Source organism: Cetorhinus maximus, chromosome 3, assembly GCF_964194155.1.
Source record: "Cetorhinus maximus chromosome 3, sCetMax3.hap1.1, whole genome shotgun sequence".
In the NCBI taxonomy this organism is placed as follows: domain Eukaryota; kingdom Metazoa; phylum Chordata; class Chondrichthyes; order Lamniformes; family Cetorhinidae; genus Cetorhinus; species Cetorhinus maximus.
The window spans coordinates 92328591-92351116 of NC_135881.1; the positions used below are offsets into that span (position 1 = coordinate 92328591).

Sequence of the window (22526 nt, forward strand, 5' to 3'; positions counted from 1 at the left end):
CCCCCTCTCGCTCGATCTCTTCCTCTTCCCACTCTGATAGTAACAGCTTTCTAACAAAGACTGTGGCTTTCCCAAAATGACTATACTTTACTACTGATTCTCCCAAGCTAGACTTTTACTGACTGAACCACTGATCTCCAATACTGGAATACAGCAACCTTCAACCCTGTGACAAAAAGCCGTCGACTTGCAATCTATTAAGCAAATACTAACTTCCCAGCAAGTGCCCATTCCTAACAATCTCTCCCAACAACTGACCCCTCAGTAAATGTCCTATGACAATCATACTCTTTGGCAAGTGCATAGTGCTCAGTGAGACATCCTTATTTTTATACCCTTTTTGCCAGAAGCCTTGCAACATTTAGCCCATATATGTGCATATGTGTCAATGCAAATAACAACTTCTAACCCAATATTTGCAACTCTTGACCAATGGTAACAGTGCTTCTGGCTTCCCCTCAACAATCTAACTTTAATGTGTATCTCTTAACCAGAGATCCTCAGACCATCTTCCTGGCCAATCAGCTTTGTAGCTTTGCCTTCTGTTGATTGCTAAGCTAGACTTGCTGGAGCCCAAATATGCCAGTGTGTCTGAGCTATAACTCCAGTTCACTCCATGGGCAGAACTTTACAACAGCGGGATTTTACGTTCCCGCTGTCGTCAATGGCATTTATAACTGCCCGACGCATTTTACGGCCCCATCCCCGCCGAAATGGGGCCGTAATATTCTGCCCCATGTATTCTTTCTTAAAGCTACATCACAGTATTTGGCACTTAAAGAGGTACCAGCTTTAAGATTTTCTTAACAACATACCCAAGTGTTCACAAATCATCCCAATAATGCATACAAATTAAGACTTTTCATCTTTAAGCTTATGTACAGTACAATTTCATAACTTAAGTCTTACTAATTACACAAATGTGCCAACAAGGTGAATTCTAACAATTATGTATGGACTATTGTAGTTACTGAGCCAATAGTGAGGTGAAAATAAGGTAATAGTACAGTATCCATATTTCTGCCTGATTCATTTAGGCGCATGAGTTGGCATAGGGCCCATTGAAAAAATGATCAAAAAAGCTAGACAAAAAAAAAATTGATATGTTACAATGACTTCCTCCCCAATGTGAGCTTATTCACTTTGGTAGTAAGAATAGAAAAACAGAATAATTTTTAAAAGAGGTAAAATTTCTAAATGTTGATATTCAGAGGGACTTGGATGAATTTTTACAAGGAACTTTAAAATGCCCCATTTATCCCCTACTCTGTGCTTCCTGTCCATTATCCAATCCTCCATCCATGTTAATATATTACCCCCAACTCCATGAGCCCTTATCTTGCATATTAACCATTTGTGTGGCACCTCATCAAATGCCTTTTGGAAATCCAAGTATACTACATCTATTGACCTTCAGCTGTCCCCTCATACTTACCTAATTTCCTTTGTTTAACTTTAAGATTCTTGTTTGGGACTAGAATATGTTTCTCTCAAACTTAATATGAAATTCAATTGTATCATGAACACTTTTTCCTGAAGGATCTTTTACTATGAGATTACAAATTAAACCTGCCTTATTACACAATACTCGATCTAAAATAGCTTTATCCCTGATTGGCTCCATAATGTATTGTTCCAGCAAACCATCATGAAAGCATTCTACATCTTTATCTTCTAGAGTACCTTTGCCAATTTGATAGGTCCAGGTTATATGAGGATTAAAGTCTCCTTTGTTACAAGCTTCAATTATTTCTTGATGCTTAATTTGCTTAAATTGTGACAACCAGTTTCAATCATCTGTGACTTTATCCAGCTGTGAAATAATTATACTGTTTAATCCAACATTTAAGATAACGCTTGATTTGTTCTCTTCTCCCAACTTTTCCTTTTAAATCTAGCAAACCCAAATTTAAAGGATGCTGAAGACCCGTTTGGCCGGACTCCATTGATGTATTGTGTGCTGGCTGACAGATTGGACTGCGCTGAGGCACTCATTAAGGCTGGAGCTAATGTTAACAAAGCAGACCGCAGCCAGAGGACTGCTTTACATCTCGCAGCACAAAAGGTGAGCATTATTAAGGTATCCATATCACAAAAATGAAGCACTTTGGCTCAGATTTCCACACTATTATCTTCATCAGATCTATCACTGCATGTGACCATACGAGCAATGACATACAACTAAATTTGCTCTAGTGCATCTAACCTGTTCCACGGAATTGTAATGACTCATAGATCACAATGTACATTCTTTGCTCTACTGAAACCATGTTGATTTTCTGGGAGAGGCAAACAAAACAGATAATGACTTAAAAATCAGTGTCATTGACAGAAAACTGCTCCAGATTTATCTGGAAACAAATGTTCAAAATTTTAATCATTCTGTTTCTGGAGGAGCCAAGCTATTCAATCGAAATTCATGGCATGTGTTTGATTGGCAGTTTTTTTGCTAGAACTTGACAGACAGTTATTTTAATCTGTTTGGTCTTGTTCTCTTTTCTGTGAAATATTTCCCACCCTGGTTAGGGCAAATTGATGAGTTAGTCTGGAAGCTAAAACAAAAACAGAATTACCTGGAAAAACTCAGCAGGTCTGGCAGCATCGGTGGAGAAGAAAAGAGTCGACGTTTCGAGTCCTCACGACCCTTCAACAGAACTGAATTTAGTTCTGTTGAAGGGTCGTGAGGACTTGAAACGTCGACGCTTTTCTTCTCCACCAATGCTGCCAGACCTGCTGAGTTTTTCCAGGTAATTCTGTTTTTGTTTTGGATTTCCAGCATCCGCAGTAGTTTTTTGTTTTTAGTCTGAAAGCTATCTGACTCTGATAGTCCAGACAGATAACTTTTTTTTATTCATTTACGGGATGTGGGCATCGCTGGCTAGGCCAGCATTTATTGCCCATACCTAATTGCCCTTGAGAAGGTGGTGGTGAGCTGCCTTCTTGAAACCCTGCAGTCCTGTGGTGTAGGTACACGCATAGTGCTGTTAGGGAAGGTGTTCCAAGATTTTGACCCAGTGACATTGAAGGAACAGTGATATATTTCCAAGTCAGGATGGCAAATGGCTTGGAGGGGAACTTGCAGGTGGCAGTGTTCCCATGTATCTGCTGCCCTTTTCCTTCTGGATGGTAGAGGTCATGGATATGGAAGGTGCTAACTGAGGAGCCTTGGTGAGTTTCTGCAATGCATCTTGTAGATAGTACACACAGCTGCCACTGTTCATCGGTAGTAAAGGGGTGCCAATCAAATGGGCTACTTTGTCCTGGATGGTGTCAAGCTTCTTGAGCGTTGTTGGCGCTGCAGGTGGAAAGTATTACATCACACTCCTGAGTCATGCCTTGTAGATTGTGGACAGGCTTTGGAGAGTCAGGAGGTGAGTTACACGCCACAGGATTCCTAGCCTCTGAGCTGCTCTTCTAGACACAGCATTTATGTGGCTAGTCCAGTTCAGTTTCTGGTCAGTGGTAACCCCCAGGATGTTGATGGTGGGGGATTCACAGGTGGTAATGCTATTGAATGTTGAGGCGTAATGGTTAGACTCTTTTTGTTGGAGCTGGTCATTGCCTGGCATTTGTGTGGCGTGAATGTAACGGTCGGGGGGTGGGGGGGGGGCGGTGGGGTGGGTGCGGTCGGTGGTGGGGGAGGGGCGGTGGGACAGTACATGGTAATCAGCAGGAGGTTTCTTTGCCCATGTTTGACCTGATGCTATGAGACATCATCGGGGCCAGAGTCGATGTTGAGGACTTGCAGGGCAACTCCCTACCGACTCCATACCACTGTGCTGCCATCTCTGCTGGGCCTGTTTTGCCAGTGGGACAGAACATACCCAGGGATGGTGAAAGTGGTGCCTGGGACATGATCTGTAAGGTATCATTCTGTGAGTATGACTATGTCAGGCTGTTGCTTGACTAGCTTGAGAGACAACTCTCCCAATTTTGGCATAAGCCTCCAGATGGAGTCCAGGAGGACTTTGCAGGGTTGATGGGGCTGGGTTTGCTGTTGTCTTTTCCGGTGCCTAGTTTGATGCCGGGTAGTCCATCCGGTTCCATGGACAGTGAGGAAAGGGAAAACAGTATATATTGTAATCATTATTAACAGTTACTTTCGACTCAGTAGAAAGTTTAGTTTTAAAATTAATGTAAAGTCCATGTTGGGTCACTGCTGTTATTCATTTCTTTTACTCTTTAATCAATCTATTTGATGGTTAAAGCTTAAATCATTGGCTAGTATTGTGTTATTCTACCACCTACCAAAGCCAAGGAAGATTACTAAACAAACACAAGAATGAGAAGATTCTATGTTCTATGTTCAATCTTTGGAAACAGTACTTGTGTACCCAAATATTTGGACAAACAAAAACAATTATATGTTCTGGCCCTTTGAAAGAGATATCCAATTAGTCCCACTCCTCTGCTCTTACCCCATTGTCTTGCAATCTTTTTAAAAGCCGTATGCAATCTTGTATGTGAAAACTCAAATCTCTGTTCCTGCACCCCCTTTAAAATTGTACCATTTAGTTTAATTGCCTCCTTAGTTTTCCTTCTGTAATGTTCTCTTTGGAGAATATGGAGTGAATCACCTGCAGAAGTGAACTAAGACACAGAAGAATGGTGCAAGAGAAAGTGTATGGATCAACATAAAACGAAGAGTTAGGATTTGGGTTTGTGTTTCTGGGAAGAAAGGTATTCTCCAAGTTAATTATAACTGCTTTTTCTAAATCCTAGATGCCTAGCCTTTGGTCCTTTTTCCATAATAGTTCTGCAGGTGTTGATTTGTTCAAACATTACCTTACATCCCCCTTTCATACCCTTATCTCCAGTGAAATCATTTTTTTTCCCCATCTTTGGTCTCTCGGGCCTGAGGAATGCACACCTAAGAGTACATGACATACATGGCTTAGCCATTGATCACCACATCTGGCCGGATCACATTACAAAAGCTACCTACATTATAGCACCAGTCTCTGCCTCTGCCTACATTTGAACCCATTGCAGATTCTGCTCACCTTTTACCCTTGTCCTGGCCTGACCTACATCAGAGGTACTGGGGATCCAGGAAACAATGTTAAATTCTCATTTCATGTTTAAGCATTTTTCAGCTGCCTTGGCACTACACTTTGGACCATCCATATTTCTATCTTCCTTTTGACACTTTTCTTAAAACCCGCCTTCTTGAAAGGTTCTTGGTCATCCCTCCAAATATCCCTGCCTTTATCTTAGCATCAACTATTATCATATTTTGTTTATGAAATCTCTTTGGCAGTTTTTAAAGGTGCTTTATAAATGCAGGCTGTTAATGGTGTTTGCTTGACCAAAGAAAGGTGAAACTGGTGCACTCCAAGGATTATTAACGAGTTCACTTGATATTTAATTTTTAACAGATGTAATAAGCATGATATTGACAAAGGTCGTTCAGCTAATAGTGATGTTGTCTGCTTATTATAGACACAACATTTACACACAGTACATTCAACAATGATCATAAAAAGGAGTCTTATTTGTATTATAACGTAAGAATGCAATTTACCTGTCCATTGCAGAACTGACTAACTGTATCTCTTCACAATAAAGACCATGTTCTTGGCAAACATTTAGGGTCTGCTTACATATTCATGGATATGAGCTACCCTGATCTACAACAACAAAGCAGCAACTTAATGTTTATATAGCACCTTGGACAGAGACTGCTATAGAAAACTCTCTTGAACACAATCTAGGAATTCTTGCCCCCTCTCCACCCTTTACAGACTACTGCCGCAGTCTACGTTCGGGTAATTAATGTCTCCTATTATAACTACTCCATAATGACGGCATCCCTCTGTAATTTCCCCACAGATTTATTCCTCTACATCCTTCCCACTAGTTGGCGGTCTGTAGACTACACCGAGCATGTAATTGCACTCTTTTTGTTCCTTAGCTCTCGCCAAATTGATTCTATCCCTGAACCCTCTGGAACATCCTCTTTCTCCAGCACTACAATGCTTTTCTTAACCAATATTGCCACCCAGCCTCCTTTTCTTCCTCTCCTATCATTTCTGAACACCTTTTAGCCAGGAACATTTAAGACCCAGTCCTTCCTTTCCTCGAGACAGGTCTCTGTTATTGCCAACATCATATTTCCACATGGCAATCTGTGCTTGTTACTCCTCAGTCTTATTTACTATACTCCGTGCATTCACAAACATGTACAGTAACCCTAATTTAGACTTCATAACTTTCTCCCTTACTCCGACTCCAGTGCTATCTGTCTCTCCCAGTATTTTGTGCACCCTGGTATTCTTCTCTGATATTCTCTCCTGGTTCCTACAACCCTGCTGAGTTAGTTTAAAGCCCTCCCAACAGAACTACCAAAATTCCCTGCAATGAACTCGGTTCCGGCTCTGTTCAAGTGCAACCCATCCGGCTTTTACAAGTGTCATCTTCCCCAGAGCTAGTGCCAGTGTCCCAGGAATCTGAAGCCCCCTCTCCTGCACCATTTTTATAGCCACGCATTCATCTGCCTTTTCCACCAATTTCTTTACTCACTTGCATGTGGCACTGGGAGTAATCCGGAGATTACCACTTCTGAGGCCCTGCTTGCTAATTTTTGACCTAGCTCCCTAAATTCTGATTGCAGGACCACATCCCTCTTCCTATCTAAGTCATTGGTACCAATGTGAACCACGGCCCCTGGCTTATCATGCTTTCCCAGAAGAATGTCCTGCAGCCTCTCAGTGACATCCTTGACCCTGGCACCAGAGAGGCAACATACCGTTCTGGAGTCATGTCTATGGCCACAAAAACACCTGTCTGTTCCCCTAACTAATGAATCCCCTATCACTATTGCTCATCCTTTCTTCTTCCTCCCCTCCTGTACAATGGAGTTGCTCGTGGTGCCACCAACACCAGCTTCCAAAATGGAAAACCAATTTTGAGCGGGACCCCAGGGAACTCCTGCGCTACTTGCCTAGTTCTCTTGGACTGCTTAGCGGTCATCCATTCCCTTTCTGCCTCCAGGCTCCTAAGCTGTGGTGTGACTATATCTCGGAATGTGCTATCCATGTAACTCTCAGCCTTGCGAATGTGCCACAGTGACTCCAGCTGCCGCTCGAGCTCTGAAACTCAGAGCTCAAGGTTCTGCAGCAGCACTTCCTGCACATGTGGTTGTCTAGGACTCCAGTAACGTCCATGACTTCCCACATATTGCAGGACACACATTCCACTTGACTGAGCTGCCGTGCTGTGCCTTAACTTTATTTTACTTTGGTTTATTTATATTGCTTTATTACACTGGCCCTGACTTTCCCTTATTCCTGGTGTTTCTCACTTAAATCCAAGTATAGCTACTTCTTTAAAAATAATGCGCTTTTCTAATTTACAACAATTTAAAGATAGTCCTTAACAGCAGTTTCTTACCAACCAATGAGCTTATGGTTTTCCTGTTGTGGCACTATTTATTTTTTCTTACTGTCTTATTGAACTCCCTGTGGTTCCGGTTCCGAACAGCTGAGTGGTGTGCCTCTCTGACTGCCAAAGTAAGTGATGTAGGCCTCAAGCCTCGGTTCCAATTTATACTCTCCCGCTCTGGGTTGCTTCCTCGCAGGTCCGCCTCATCTCCAACTCCTGGGTAAGTGGTTTTCAAGGGCAATTAGGGATGGGCAACAAATGCTGGCCTTGTCAGCAACGCCCACATCCCTTGAAAGAATAAAAAAATTTTAAGGAGGAAAACACAAGAGCACAAGAAATAGGAGCAGGAATAGACCATATAGCCATATAACCCGATGAGCCTGCTCTGCCATTCAATACAATCATAGCTGATCTTAGGCTCCAACTCCTTTTCCCATTCTTTTCCCCTTATCCCTTAATTTCCTGACAGACCAAAAATCTGTCTATCCCAGCCTTAAATGTATTCAACGATGGAGCATCCACAATCCTCTGGGGTAGAGAATTCCAAGGATTCACAACCCTTTGAGTGAAGTAATTTTTCCTCACCTCAGTCCTAAATGGTTTGCCTCTTATCGTGAGACTGTGCCCCTGTGTTTTAGACTTCCCAACCAGCAGAAATAATCTCTCAGCTTCTACCCAATCAGGCCCCCTCAGAATTTTGTACGTTTCAATGAGATCGCCTCTCATTCTTCTAAATTCCAGAGAAAATAGACCCTATTTGCTGAGCCTCTCATCACAGGACAACCCCTTATCCCGGAACAAAGAACCTTCACTGTACCGCCTCCAATGCAAGTATACCCTTTTCAAATGTGAAGACCAAAACACTCTGTGCTCCAGATGTGGTCTCACCAAAACCCTGTACAAGACTCTAGCAACACTTCTTTATTCCTGTACTCCAATCCCTTTGCAATAAAGGCCAACTTTCCATTTACCTTCCTAACTGCTTGCTGCACCTGCTTGCCAACTTTGTGTTCCTTGTACAAGCATACCCAATTCTCTTCGAACACCAACACTTAGAAGTTTCTCACCTTTTAAAAAATATTCTCTTTTCTATTCTTATGACCATAGTGAATAACTTCGCACTTCCCTACATTATACTCCATCTGCCATCTAGTTTGCCACTCACTTAACCTGTCTATATCTTTTTGCAGCCTCTCTGTGCCCGCTCCACAGCTAACCTTCCCACCTAGCTTGGTGTCATCAGCAAACTTTGATACATTACTCTCTGTCTCCTTGTCTAAGTCATTAATATAGATTGTAAATAGCTCAGGCTGTTGAGATAGAGTACGGCATTGAGATAGAGGATCAGCCATGATCATATTGAATGGCGGAGTATGCATGAAGGGCTGAATGACCTACTCCTCGTATTTTCTATGTTTCTAAATCCATGAGCCCTTATTTTGCTTATTAATCTTTTGTGTGGCATCTTATTGAATGCCTTTTGGATATTCAGGTACACTACATCCACTGGTTGGCTTTTATCTACCCTTTCAGTTACATCCTGAAAATACTCTCATAAATTTGTCAAATAGGATTTCCCTTTAGTAAAAACAAGTTGACTTGTTCTAATCATACTATGCTTTTCTTAGTGCATTGTTAAGACTTCCTTAATAATAGATTCCAGCATTTCCCAACAACAGATGTTAGGTTAACTGGCCTTCCTTGTTTTCTCTCTCCCTCCTTTCTTGAAAAGTGGTGTCACATTTGCCAACTTCCAAAATAATGGGACTATTCCCGAATCTAAGAAATTTTGGAAATTCACAGCCAGCACATCCACTATCTCTGCAGCTATTTCTTTTAGAACCCCAAGGTGTAGGCCAACAGGTCCCAGGAATTTGTGGGATTTTAGTTCCTTAAGTTTCTCCAATACTTTTTCTCTGTTAATATTAATTTCCCTAATTTCCCCACTCTTTTTAGCCCTGTAGCTTACCTTCTATTTCTGGAGTGAAACTTGTGTCTTTTCCTGTGAAGACAGACACACAATATTTGCTCAATGGCTCCGTCATTTCCTTATTCCCCATAATCTTGTCTCTGATTGCTATGGACCAATGTTTACTTTAGCTACTCTCTTTTTATCTCCTTAAAACTGTTTATATTACTAGCTAGTTTACTCTCAATTTCTACTTTTTTCCTTTCTATCAACTTTTTGGTTGCCCTTTGCTGGTTTCTCAAATGCTCCCATTCCTCAGACTTGTTACTGTTTTTTTGCAACATTGTAAGCCACTTTTAATCTAACATTACCCTTAACTTCCTGAGTGAGCCACGGATGGGTCTTTCTTGCTGAGTTTTTGTTTTTCAATGGAATGTATTTTTGTCGAACATTTTGAATTGTTACTTTAAATGTTTCCCACTGTTCCTGTACAGCCATACCTTTTAATCTGTTTATCCAATTAATCTTAGCCAGTTCAGAATATTTATTTCCCAACCTGGATCACCTTGTAACCATGTCTCTGAATTGGTGATCAGATTGGAATCATTTACCTGTATTTGTGCTACTAGTTCATCTGCCTTATTTCAGATGCCTTCTCGCGTTCAGATAAAGAAATTTCAGTTTTTTACTTCTACTCCCTGCAATGACCTTATTCATTGATGTACAATTCTTGTTAAATTCTCTTTCCCTTACTGGCCCATTCTGCTTGTCATTACCTCAATTGCTATACTGCTCTGATGTTTCAACCTTTCTCTTTGGTTTTCTAAATCTCCCTTTATCTGAACCCTCCTCCCTCTTCTTTGTTAGTTTCAAGTCCTATCCAAGCCTGGATCTAAGCCTGGTTTTCAAGTGTAGCCCATCTCAACGGAATAGCTCACTCTTGCATTAGTACTGATGCCAGTGCCCCATGAATCGAAACCCCTCCTTTCCGCATCACTCTTTGATCCTGGTTTATTTCTCTAATCCGCTTGACCCTTTTCCAGTTGGTGCATGGTTCAGGTAACAATCCAGAGATTATTACCTTTGATTATTTACATTTTAGTTTGGCCTCTACATCCTCAAGTTCTCTTGGGTAGAACCAGGAATGATGTTCTGCTATGTTGTTGGTTCCCATGTGGACCACGACAACTGGATCCTCCTCTCCAGCCATGAGGAGATGTCCTTAACCCTGACACTGGAGCTCCTACTTGCTGCTGCAGAGAACAGTATCTATTCCCCTGTCTATATTGTCTCCTATCACTGCCACATCCCTCTTCGCTCCCCTCACTTGAATGACATCCTTCACCACGGTGCCATGGCAAGTCCTTCTCCTCATCCACACAGGTAGCAAGCACCTAATACCTGTTGGACAAAGTCAGGGGCTGAGGCTCCTCCATCACTACTTGCTGGATCCCCTTATCTACCTGGATCGCTGTCCCTGACGACTGACCAAATCAGAAGACCCCATCCTAAGGAGTGTGACCGTATCTTGGAATAAAGTGTCCAGGTAACTTCACCCTCCCTAATGCATCGCAGTGTTTGCAGCGCAGCCTTCAGCTCAATGACTCTGAGCCGAAGCTCCCCAAGCTGCTGACACCTAGTGCAGCCATGTTTGCTCTGGATCACACTAGTGTCCAGCCATCCCTACATTCTGCAGTCACAACACATGACCCGTCCTGCTGTCTTTATTATGTGTTAATTGATTTATTACTACTTAATTAATTTTAATCAATAATCCCTACTATGCCCAGTAAATTTTCCTACTGCTACTACAAAACCTTACTACTAATACAGCTTTACAGTTATCAATACATTGTACCAGTTCTTAAAAGATAAATGAGAAAAATGAGCAAGATACTCACCAACCAATCACTTCCCTGTGACGTCACACTTTGACTTTCTCTGAATGTGATTGGTACACAGACTGAGCCTCACCCACCAACAGCAGCCAGCCTCCCTGTCCTCTCTCAGTCTCGCCCCTCTCGTGCTCTTTTGAAGCCTCCAGGTCCGCTCTCAATCTCGTCCCTTCTCACGCTCTTTTGAAGCCTCTGGGTCTGCTCTCTGTCTCACCCCCTTTCGTGGTTTTTGAAGCCTCTGGGTTCACGCTCTTTGAAGCCTCCGGGACCGGACTCTGTCTCACTTCCTCTTGTGTTCTTTGAAACCTCTGGGTCAGCTCTCCCAACTTCTTTGAAATGGACTTGAGGGGTTGCCTCTGAAGCATGTAAGCCTAAACGTCATTCCACAATCTACCACATTGGCTGAGTGTCCTTGTTTATGTTGGTTAAGATTCTGATTTGTTCCATTCGAGTTGCTACAATGTAGACTTCCTTTTTAAGAAATTGTTTGATTGCCTGCAAATGTATCACCTACCCTGTGCTGCTGCTTTCAGTGTTTTGAAACTAATAAGATATATGTGTTAAAGTAAAAAAAAGTTGCATGTACAATGTACAGCCCAAAGCTCTTCACAATCAATTCTTTCATTTTGAAGTGCAGCCACTGTGGGCAAATGTAGTGGCTAATTTGTGCACAGAAAGGCCTAAGAAAATCTTTTGTTTTTATTGAAGGATCATTTTTGGCCAGGCCATTGGGAGAACTCCCTGTACCTATGAATCAGACCATGTAATATTTTACACCAAATAGCAGGCAGGACCTGAGCTTTACACAGGATGGTGGGAAAGGCAGCACTCCTTCTGTACTGCATTGAAGAGTGCCTGTTATCTGTTCCAACTTGGTGTGAGGGTTTCCATACATAGTAAAAAAAAAATATTAATTTGTCCTTCAGTTGGCTATACAACAGCTATATGGCATTGCATAATTGTAAAGGCACACTTGTTTCTTAAAAACATGAATTGTTGGTATCTTGTGTATGTGTTAAAATATTTTGTAAAATGTGTAAAATGCTCTTGGAAATGCTTTATGCTGTTTAATCAAATAAGATTGACATTTGTTTTAGGAAAATTTGATATGATTACAAATAGGGCTGTCAAGCGTCTCACATTAATATAATTTTGTTACAGGTTGTAACTAAATTACTGCTCGCAATTCAGTAAAAAGCTAGTTGTCTTCCCCACCCCTGAGATCATTGTTGTTTGTGTTTTATCTTTGTCAGAACCTACTACCTATTTTGTTGGACAGTGTGCGAACTTCAAATATAATGAAAACTTTGAAGATATTAATTTGATTTGAAATTTTGTGTGTTCTTTACTGATTTAAAAACCAGGACAATGAAGTGTGATCTTGAGCTAGAGAAGGAAACAAAACTTGAGAAAGCAGAGAGCACCTTGTAAGGATAATTGTTGAGACATATGCCTGTCATGTAGGCTTCTATTGACAAATGCAGCCTACTATTGACATTGTGTCCCTTGATGATAGTTACTATGCAGGCTTCTCTTCGCTGGTCAAATGCCTTAATTGTTCTGGCCTTTCATTCAGTCAAAGTTGGAACATCACTATAGGAAAAGGAGGAGGAGCAAGTCCTGTTACTAATCTGGCAGAGTACATTGTCTGAACTGCTGGGAACAATCAAACTGTCATAACGTTATGATTTGTTCATTTTTATACCTTTTATTAGCCTTCACTTGTTTTGCCATTTGGCCTCTGGGGCAGCTAAAATGCTGTCTAATTTGAGAGGTTTGCTTCTGTCAGAATGGCCTCAACAGGGTGGTGTTAACTGTAGTGACAAATAATCAATACCTGTCCTTGTCATGTGGAACGTGTGTAGTTGGGCCTTTCATCTAGAGGATTAGAGGTCTAATTGGATTGAGAATAGGGAAGGTGGGCTGTTGGTCTGTCCTGTCAGTGCTGTGAAGCTGTCAGTTGTCATCCTTGTTCATACCAGAGCAGAGAGGTGATGAGTAGAACTTTCAAAGGCTTGCAAACGAAGTATTCTGAATGAGGCTCAAAATAGAACTGGGAAATTTATAATAAGGTTTAACTGCATGACAGTCACAATTGCAGAAGAGACAGATGCTACTGTTATTAAAGAGCCTTTTATTATTCTCAATGTACCAGAAAATTTCAAGTGAATTTTTGGAATAAGTTTAGTAATAAACCTGTGAGAATGAGCAGTTTAATTTCATAAAATACAAAAATCCTAATGTTGTGAATTTAAAAATTATTGTCCATGTTAGTTTGGTTTTGTCCATTCTAATGAGTCTCAAAAGCTGCAACAGTTATAAATGGGATTAAGAGCATTATGTTAAGAGTGAAAGTTATATATTAATGTGGGTAACAGAACCATCTAATTTTTACAGGTTTAACTGTTGTCCAGCTTTTATTACCAAAATATAGTTAGATGCCTAGTCATTTGATAAAACTAAGTCTAAAGCAATGTTTAATTGTTAATAACTTGTTACAGTGATTTTTTTTTGAGTACAGCCATTGTGCAATTGGAAGTTGGACTTATTTTTTTTCTTTATATTTTACATCATTGTGCAACTTTCTTGGTATAACCAAAATCTTCTTAGATCCCAAATGGAAGCTCATCATAGCTAGTAGGTAAACATAAACTTTGAGTAGAGATTGACCTAATTGAAAGGACTTTGCCAGTCTTTCTGAAACTCTGATCTACTGTTATCCCCATCTTTTAAAAAAGTAAAAATCACATTTTCTGAATGTGAATATTTTCTATTTTGAATTCCTAGTAACACAATAAACAGTTGTATTGCGGGAGTATCTAAGCATGCTCATTATTGGCTACAATTTAATCATCTCCTTTTTCTGCCTCTTATTCTTGTTTCTTCTTATCCCCTTCAATAAATTCTGAACATAATATAGGTTACTTTTATCCCTTCTTATCATGGTGGGTCAGTTGATCAAATGTCATAAAAAGTAGAGACCAGTGTAATGGAAACTTAGAACAGAAAGAAGGTTCATGGAACCTCTCCGCACATGTGTATATAGGGGTTTGTACTGTTTAGAGATGTCCATGCTTTTTGTATAATCTTCTTGTGAGTGAATGTAGAGGCGAATTATGGCCAATGCAGGTAAAGTAATTGAGCACAAATTGCATTAGATGGAAACATTTACTGATTTACCATTATAACATTCATAAAAATGGGAAGGAGAATGAATAATGCAGAACAATGCAACCAGGTTTAGACCGATTTAGGTTTCTTAGGTAAACTGGGCCCTCAGATCCCATCTGAAGTACTGCATTTAAATCTGGCCCTTAATCACAAGGAGGATATTATTGCCCTTGAGATAGTTCAATATAAGATGATTCCAGGTGTTAGGTATTTAAGTTATGTAGGAAAGGCTGAGGAAGTTGTGACGTCCAGTTCCCTTAATCCTCTAAATGTTCATTATTGGGGTTTTTTTTGGAAAAGAGACTTTTAGGGATTTAATTACATCTTCAAGATTATGAAGGGAACTAACTTCAGAAATTGTTCATTATGAATATAGGGAAGACAGGTGAAAATGTTAGGTGGTTAACTGGTAAGAAGGAAAATCATAATGAAGAATTGAGAAATATTGAGGAAATTGCATATAAATTCATTTTTATGTCTAAAATGTACAGGTTCTCATCCATTATTTTGAGCGTAACTGAACAAATTGCATAATCTTTGGAACTTGTCAATTGTGTTCTGCCAATACTAACAACTGCCCCAGCAAACACAGTTAATGAAAATTGCTTCAGATTCTATTCCTGTAATGAGCTTGGAGATGTTAAAGGGTGATAGAAACCTGTCAGTCCAGCCAGCAGGGTTTAATTGGTTAGGAAATCATACATCTTAAAGATACTAATGAATTCCATCTGGTAAAATTTGCCACTTTTTATAAAGAAATGCGGCAACTCCCTCTGTCCAATTAGTTCACAGAATTTCAACGGCACAGAAGGAGGCTATTCGGCCTATCGTGTCTGCACCTGCCCTCCAAATGAGCATTATGACCTAGTGCCATTGCCCTGCCTTTTACCCATACTCCTGCACATTGTTTCCATTCAAATAATCATCTAATGCCCTCTTGAATGCTTCGATTGAACCTGCCTCCATCACACTTCCAGGCAGTGCATTCCAGACCGAAGCCACTCGTTGTGTGAAAATGTTTTTTCTCACGGTTCTAGCAGCATTATTAGCAGTTTGGAAATGCTAAACATAAATACCAGAATGCCCATCTTGCAATGCATTATTCATTGGGGAGATGGGGTCTTCCAGATCACTAAGAGCAATACTGCAAAGAATCTTTTGAAAGTTGTGATCTTTCCAATCAATGCAATGATTTCTATTCCACAGGTGTGTTGAGTCTAATTTGTTGTTGTAGAATATATGACTGCTTACCAAAGCAAAACCATGCAATTCTGCCAAATTCTTAATAAAATAACCAAGTTCTTTCCTCCTAGTTGTAAAATCCATGACATATTTTCTGAATCTGAGTTCTAGAATTTATAATTGCAAACAATTTGTACTTTGTGTTGATGATGATTGCACTAAATATTGTAGATTTCAAATTCAATTCATTTTTGTCTGCAAACAACTTGTATAGTTCACAAAGTACCCAAAGTTTCTTTAGTACTTTCCAAAAACACAGATCAGTTAAATCATGTGTTCACACATGTTCACACATATCTAAGCTCCAGGATTGGAAAGGTGGAAGTAGCTCAATACACAAAATGTATTTAATAGTCTAGACTTGTATTGACATCTGGTTTGAAAGTCCTTGTCTTAAAAGAGTTTGCATAATTTGTTCCGTTTTCTTTTAACTAAGGTATGATTTGGGGGGATTGTGGCGCAGTGGGTAGCATCCCTGCCTCTGAGCCACCGGAGGTGTGTTCATAATGCTGCCAAATAGGTTGAATATCAACCTGCAAATACTTCCAACATACCTATGGCAAGTGGTAAGAGAGGGAAAAACTCCTGGTTAGCCATGCTTGATGTGGAGTGGTGCTCCTCAAGCTATAGCTTCTGGCTTCAGGCTAGTGACCTTTCCAGGAAAAATAAGCTACGGAAAGCAGATGTCAGCATGTGCTCTGTCTGCCTCATGCGCCTCTAGACGCGGGAAGTCATCTAAGTCTAATTCTAAGATTTGATCGCATTTTGCAACACAATATCCGTATAACACCTGGTAACTTTACAAAGCAGGATTAATATGGCAATTGCGTAAAACTATTAGCTTATAGGTAGCTAGGCAATACTACAGTTCCTAGTAAAATGTTGAATCCTTTATCAAAAAGAAAATTGGCCACATGGAATATTGTTTCATCAGATGAGCATTTATTTTGCAGTATCTTGAATGATGTTTTCTGACTGATATTATGGGTCACCCGTTCAGAAAAAAGTTGCTCTTCTGCAATTCTAAAGTGACTGGACTTGGTACTTATGCTTGAGCAACCTTGATAAACAATGTAGGAAAATAAAATGCCTGGATGGCATGTACGCACACGCACACATGGAGATGCTGACACTTGGGGGAATTTTCCCAGGCAAGGTTAGGCGGGTTTTGGTGCATGCAAGGAATTAAATCTCCTGAAAGTAATGCTGGATTGGGATCCTGACATCATCCTGCCCTCTGCTGGATTTTACCCACAGGGTGCAGTGGGTGGTCCAGTTACACCAGCCAGCCCTACATCTGACACCACCTACCCCCAGGATCCACAGTAGAGGGGCCCTTCCTAGAGGGGATGTCTAGGCCAGAGGATGACAGCAATTCAGGACTTCGATCTGACTCAGACATCGGGATGTACAGCGACACAGGAAAAAGCTCCAAACCCAGCACCTGTACCTCTGGGCCAAAATCTGAGATGGAGAAATGCGGCCCTCCCTTCCTTTGCCCAGTGCCTGAGCATGTGGGGTTATTTTATTCAAATCCTCCATCAGTTCTTGGGGGATAGTAGGTGGCTTGGCACGCTCAACCTCATTGATCTCAGCTGTGTCTGCCTCTGTCTCTAGGAAGCACGACGTGATGATGAGTGACTGGTTTATATCGGGTGAATCCTCCACCCCTCCCTCAGGCAGGTATCCCCTCATATCCCTGGGACATACAAGCCAGATGGAAGGATCTGTCTCAACCTTTCTAAGGTTTGAACATCCCCTGGTGTTGAGATTGGGGGCAGGATCTGTGAGAAGCACCAAAACCTCTTACACGGAATGATATCCCTCCTCCGGGCTCTCTCCCTCTCCCGAGGAGTAGCGCCTACCCCTCCTTTTCCAGGAGGGTTGCGGTTCTAAGATTTATTTTTATTCTTTTATGGGATGTGTGATGTGGCGTCACTGGCTAAGCCAGCATTTATTGCCCATCCTAATTGCCCTTGAGAAGGTGGTGGTGAGCTGCCTTCTTGAACCGCTGCAGTCCATGTGGTGTAAGTACACCCGTAGCGCTATTAGGAAGGGAGTTCCAGGATTTTGACCTGGCGACAGTGAAGGGACGATGATGTATTTCCAACTCAGGATGGGGCGTGGCTTGGGGAGGATCTTGCAGGTGGTGGTGTTCCTATGTATCCACTGCCCTTGTCTTTCAAGGTGGTAGAGGTTGCGAGTTTGGGAGGTGCTGTTGAAGGAGCCTTGGTGAGTTCCTGTAGTGCATCTTGTAGATGGTACACACTGCTGCCACTATACGTCAATAGTGAAGGGAGTGAATATTGAAGGCCGTGGATGGGGTGCCAATCAAGCAGGCTGCGTTGTCCTGGATGGTGTCGAGCTTGTGTGTTGTTGGAACTGCACTCATCCAGGCGAGTGAAGTGTATTCCATCACACTCCTTACTTGAGCCTTGTATATGGTGGACGGGCTTTGGGGAGTCAGGAGGTGATTGACCCGCTGCAGAATTCCCAGCTTCTGACCTCTTAAATTAGTGAAGAAATCGAAGATCAAGCTGGTTGCCTCTCAAAAAGAGACAGAGGAAAAAAAATAGGGAAGGAGGAAGATTACAGAGTGGGGTCGCCCCTCAAAGTCAATTTCAGTGGATGAGTGGGTGCTGCAGGGGTGTACGTTTCTGAAGATTCTTAAAGTCTCTTGTAATGGTCATCCTGTGAGTAGGAGAAGTGATGTCTTCACCCAGGACAGCTGGAACTACCTAGGCACAGTCCCCCACCCAATCATATCAATAAGATTGAAGAAAACTTCACCCAGGCAGCTACAGATGTCCCGGGCCTGGCAATGCAGGAGGGGCCTAGAGAATTTTCAGGAGTACGCATGCACGTACACCTTCACAATCTGCCAGCCTTTGTCTTATTTCCTCCCTCGACCTTCAAGAAACAGAAAAATGCACAAAGTACCCACCTCTTGCTGTTAAAGGTGGTGTTTCATTCTCACTCCCTCTCCTTCCTCCAAAGCTGATGATGTTAATTTTTGTCATTGTCTCTTCTCTCTGTTTCCTTCACTCACTTTCTTCCAGGCCACAGCAGCAGCAACAGGAATACGTCCCCTCTCCTCTAGGCTCCAGGCAGTAGCAACAGGAGTAGCAGCAATTTTTCTCCTCATCATCAACAAGAAAACTTATATAACTTATTTAGCGCCTTTAATGTAATGAAACATTCAAAAGAGCTTTACAGAAGCGTTATAAAACTAAGCCACATAAGGAGATGTTAGGTCAGATGATTAAAAGCTTGGTCAAAGAGGTAAGTTTTAAGGAGTGTCTTAAAGGAGGAGCAAGAGGCAGAGAGATTTAGGGAAGGAATACCATAAGTTGGCAACTGAAGGCACCCCCACCAATGGTGAAGCAATTATAATCGGCAGTGCACTAGAGACGAAGAGGAGCACAGTTTTCTCAGAAGGTTTTGGGGGTGGAGGAGATACAGAGATAAGGAGGGGCAAGGCCATGGATGGATGAGGATGAGAATTTTAAAATCAAGTTGTTTCTTGACTGGGTCAAGTCTTCTCATTATTTAATTGGAGGAAATTTATGTTCATCCAGTACTAGATGTTGGATAAGCAGTCTGATAAATTAGCAACAGAGGAGTCAAGAGACATGGTGGTGAGGTAGAGTTGGGTGTCATCAGGGTACATGTAAAAACTAACGCTGTGCCTTCAGATGATGTTGCCGAGGGGCAGCATGTAGATTTGTTACTTGTTCTTTCATGGGATGTCGGTGTAGCTGGCAAAGCCAGCATTTGTTATCCATCCCGAATTGTCCATGAGCTGAGTGGCTAGCTAGGCTATTTCAGGACGCAGTCAAGAGTCAACCACATTACTGTGGATCTGGAGTCACATATGCCAACCAGTAGAGCATGGCAGATTTCTTTTACTCAAGGGCATAGTAAACCAGATGGGTTTTTATGACGAACGATGATAGTCTCAAGGTCATGATTACAGACTAGCTTTCAATTCCAGATTTTGTTAACTGAAATTAGGTTCTACCAGCTGCTCTGGGAGGATTTGAACCCATGTCTTCAGAGCATTAGTCTGGGCCTCTGAATTACTAGTCCAGTGACATTACTACCAATGCGAACATACAAATTAGGAGCAGGAGTAGGCCCCTCGAACCTGGTCTGGCATTCAATAAGATCATGCTGATCTGATTGACCTCAACTCCACTTTCCGCCACTCCCAATAACCTTTGACTCCCATGTTAGTCAAGAATCTATCTACCTCTGCTGTAAAGATATTAATTGGACTTGCTTCCATTGGTCTCCGGGGAAGAGAGTTCCAAAGATTCCAGATGTTGAGAGAAAAAATTTCTTCTCATCTCTGTCTTAAATGGGAGACCCTGTATTTTTACAGCATGTCTACAGGTTCCCTTTTATGTATGTTGCTTGTTACTTTCTCAAAGAACTCCAATAAATTAGTCAAACCTGATTTTCTTTTAACAAAACCATGTCGACTGTGTTCGATTGCTTTGAGAATTTCGAAGTGCCCCGTATGACCTTCTTAATAATAGATTCCAGCAATTTCCCTATGACAGATGTTAAGCTAACTGGCCTAAAGTTTCCTGCTTTCTGTCTTCCTCCTTTCTTGAATAGAGGAATTACATTCACTATTTTCCAGTCTGATGGGACCTTTCCAGAATCTAGGGAATTTTGGAAAATTTAACACCAATGCATCTACTATCTCAATAGCCACTTCTTTTAAGACCCTAGGATGAAATCCAAGGACCTGGGTCAGCTTTTAATACTTATAGTTTTATCAATACTCTTTCCCTGGTGATCATAATTGTTTTAAATTCCCCCTTCCCTTTCACCTCCTGATTCATAATCATTTCTGGGATGTTATTTGTATCCTCTACAGTGAAGATAGATGAAAAATATCATGTAGTGATGTAGGAGCCTCAGCCCCTGGCTTTGTCCAACAGGTAGGAGGTGATTGCTAACTGTGTGGATGAGGAGAATGACTGCGGGGTGGATGAGCAGACTGACTGTGGCAACATGGTAAAGGATGCCATTCAAGTGGGTGGAGCGAAGGGGAATATGGTTGTGATAGGAGACCTTAACAGCAGCTGCAACAGGGAGCTCCAAAGGTTGTGTTGCCTGCCTAGTGTCAGGGTTAAGGACATCTGCTCGTGGCTGGAGAGGAACTTGGAGTGGGAGGGGGAGGATCCAGTTGTTGTGGTCCATGTGGGAACCAATGACATAGCAGAATATCATTTCTGGTTCTATCCAAGAGAATTTGAGAAGTTAGGGTCCAAATTAAAATACAGAACATCAAACGTAATCATCTCTTGATTGTTACCTGAGCCACCTGCCAATTGGCATAGGGTTAAAAAGTGAATTAAACGTGTGGCTTAAAGAGTGGTGTGGGAAGAAGGTTTTGATTCATGGGGAACTGGCATCAATACTCGGGGAAGAGCTATTCCGTTGGGATGGGCTCCACTTGAACTGGGCTGGAACCAGTGCCCTGGCCAGTTGTGTAAGTAGGGCTGTAGACAGAGCTTTAAACTGACAGAGGGAGTGGCAGAGAGTTCGGATGAAGGGAAACTTAGAGATCCAAAGAGAACGCTTGAGGTATCGGAACAATATAGTAATGTTGGTAAAGGCAAGCAGAGTGGAACAGGAAGGGACAGAGTTTAAGAAAAAATGTGTACCAGCGAATAAGGTCATTACAGGGAATAGACGTAAAAAAATGAAATTAAAGGTTCTTTATCTGAACACACGAAGCATCTGCAATAAAATAAATGAATTAGTGGCACAAATAGAGGTAAATGATTTAGGTCTAATCGCCATTACAAGGTTACAAGGTGATCAAAGTTGGGAAATAAACATTCCAGGGTACACAATATTTCAAAAGACAGAATGGCAAAGAAGGTTGGGTGGACCTCATAGTAAAGAATGACGTAAGGACATAGTAAAGAATGACATAAGGATATTAATGAGAAAGGATCTGAAAAAGATGATGAAGTAGAATCAGTAAGGGTGGAAATTATGAATTTCATAAGTCAGAAAACATTGGTTGTTTAGTTTCTTGGAGCAGTATGTAGTGGGACCGACTAGGGATGAAGCTATCTTCGAAACATAGAAAATAGGAGCAGGAGTAGGTCATTCAGCTCTTCGAGCCTGCTCCACAATTCAATATGATCATGGCTGATCCTCTATCTCAACTCCATACTCCTGCCCTCTCCCCATACCCCTTGACGCCTTTAGAGTCTAGAAATCTATCCATTTCCTCCTTAAGTATATTCAGTGACATGGCCTCCACAGCTTTCTCTGGTGGGGATTTTCACAGGTTCACCACCCTCTGAGTGAAGAAATTTTTCCTCAACTCAGCTTTAAATGGCCTACCCCGCATCCTGAGACTGTGACCTCTTGTTCTAGACCCCCCAGCCAGAGGAAACATCATCCCTGCATCCAGTCTGTCCAGCCCTGTCAGAGTTTTATACATTTCAATGTGATCCCCTCTCATTCTTCTAAACTCCGGTGAATACAGGCCTAATCAGCCCAATCTCTTCTCATACGACAATCCTGCCATCCCTGGAATCAGTCTGGTGAACCTTCGCTGCGCTCCCTCAATGGCAAGTATATCCTTTCTTAGGTAAAAAGCCCAAAACTGCACGTGATACTCCAGGTGTGGCCTCACCAAGGCCCTGTATAGCTGCTGTAAGACATCCTTGCTCCTGTACTTAAGTCCTCTCGTAATGAAGGCCAACATACCATTTGCCTTCTCAACTGCTTGCTGCACCTGCATGCTTGCTTTCAGTAGTTAGTGTACAAGGACATCCAGATTCTTTTGTACATCAACATTTGCCAATTTATCACCATTTAAATAACACTCTGCCATTCTGTTTTTCCCACCCATCTGGATAATTTCACACTTATCCACATTATACTGCATC

The 22526-nt window shown here is 41.6% G+C and overlaps 1 protein-coding gene across 16 annotated transcripts in view; it reads left to right on the top strand.

Annotated features, from left to right (window-relative positions):
- invs (inversin) overlaps window positions 1-22526 on the top strand; it is a 400143-nt gene that overhangs the window by 121101 nt on the left and 256516 nt on the right. For all 16 annotated transcript variants that reach the window (XM_078538692.1, XM_078538689.1, XM_078538701.1 and 13 more), the window contains one exon: window positions 1899-2065. In XM_078538692.1, coding sequence (XP_078394818.1) covers window positions 1899-2065 — 167 coding nt within the window. The remainder of the gene's footprint in view (window positions 1-1898; window positions 2066-22526) is intronic.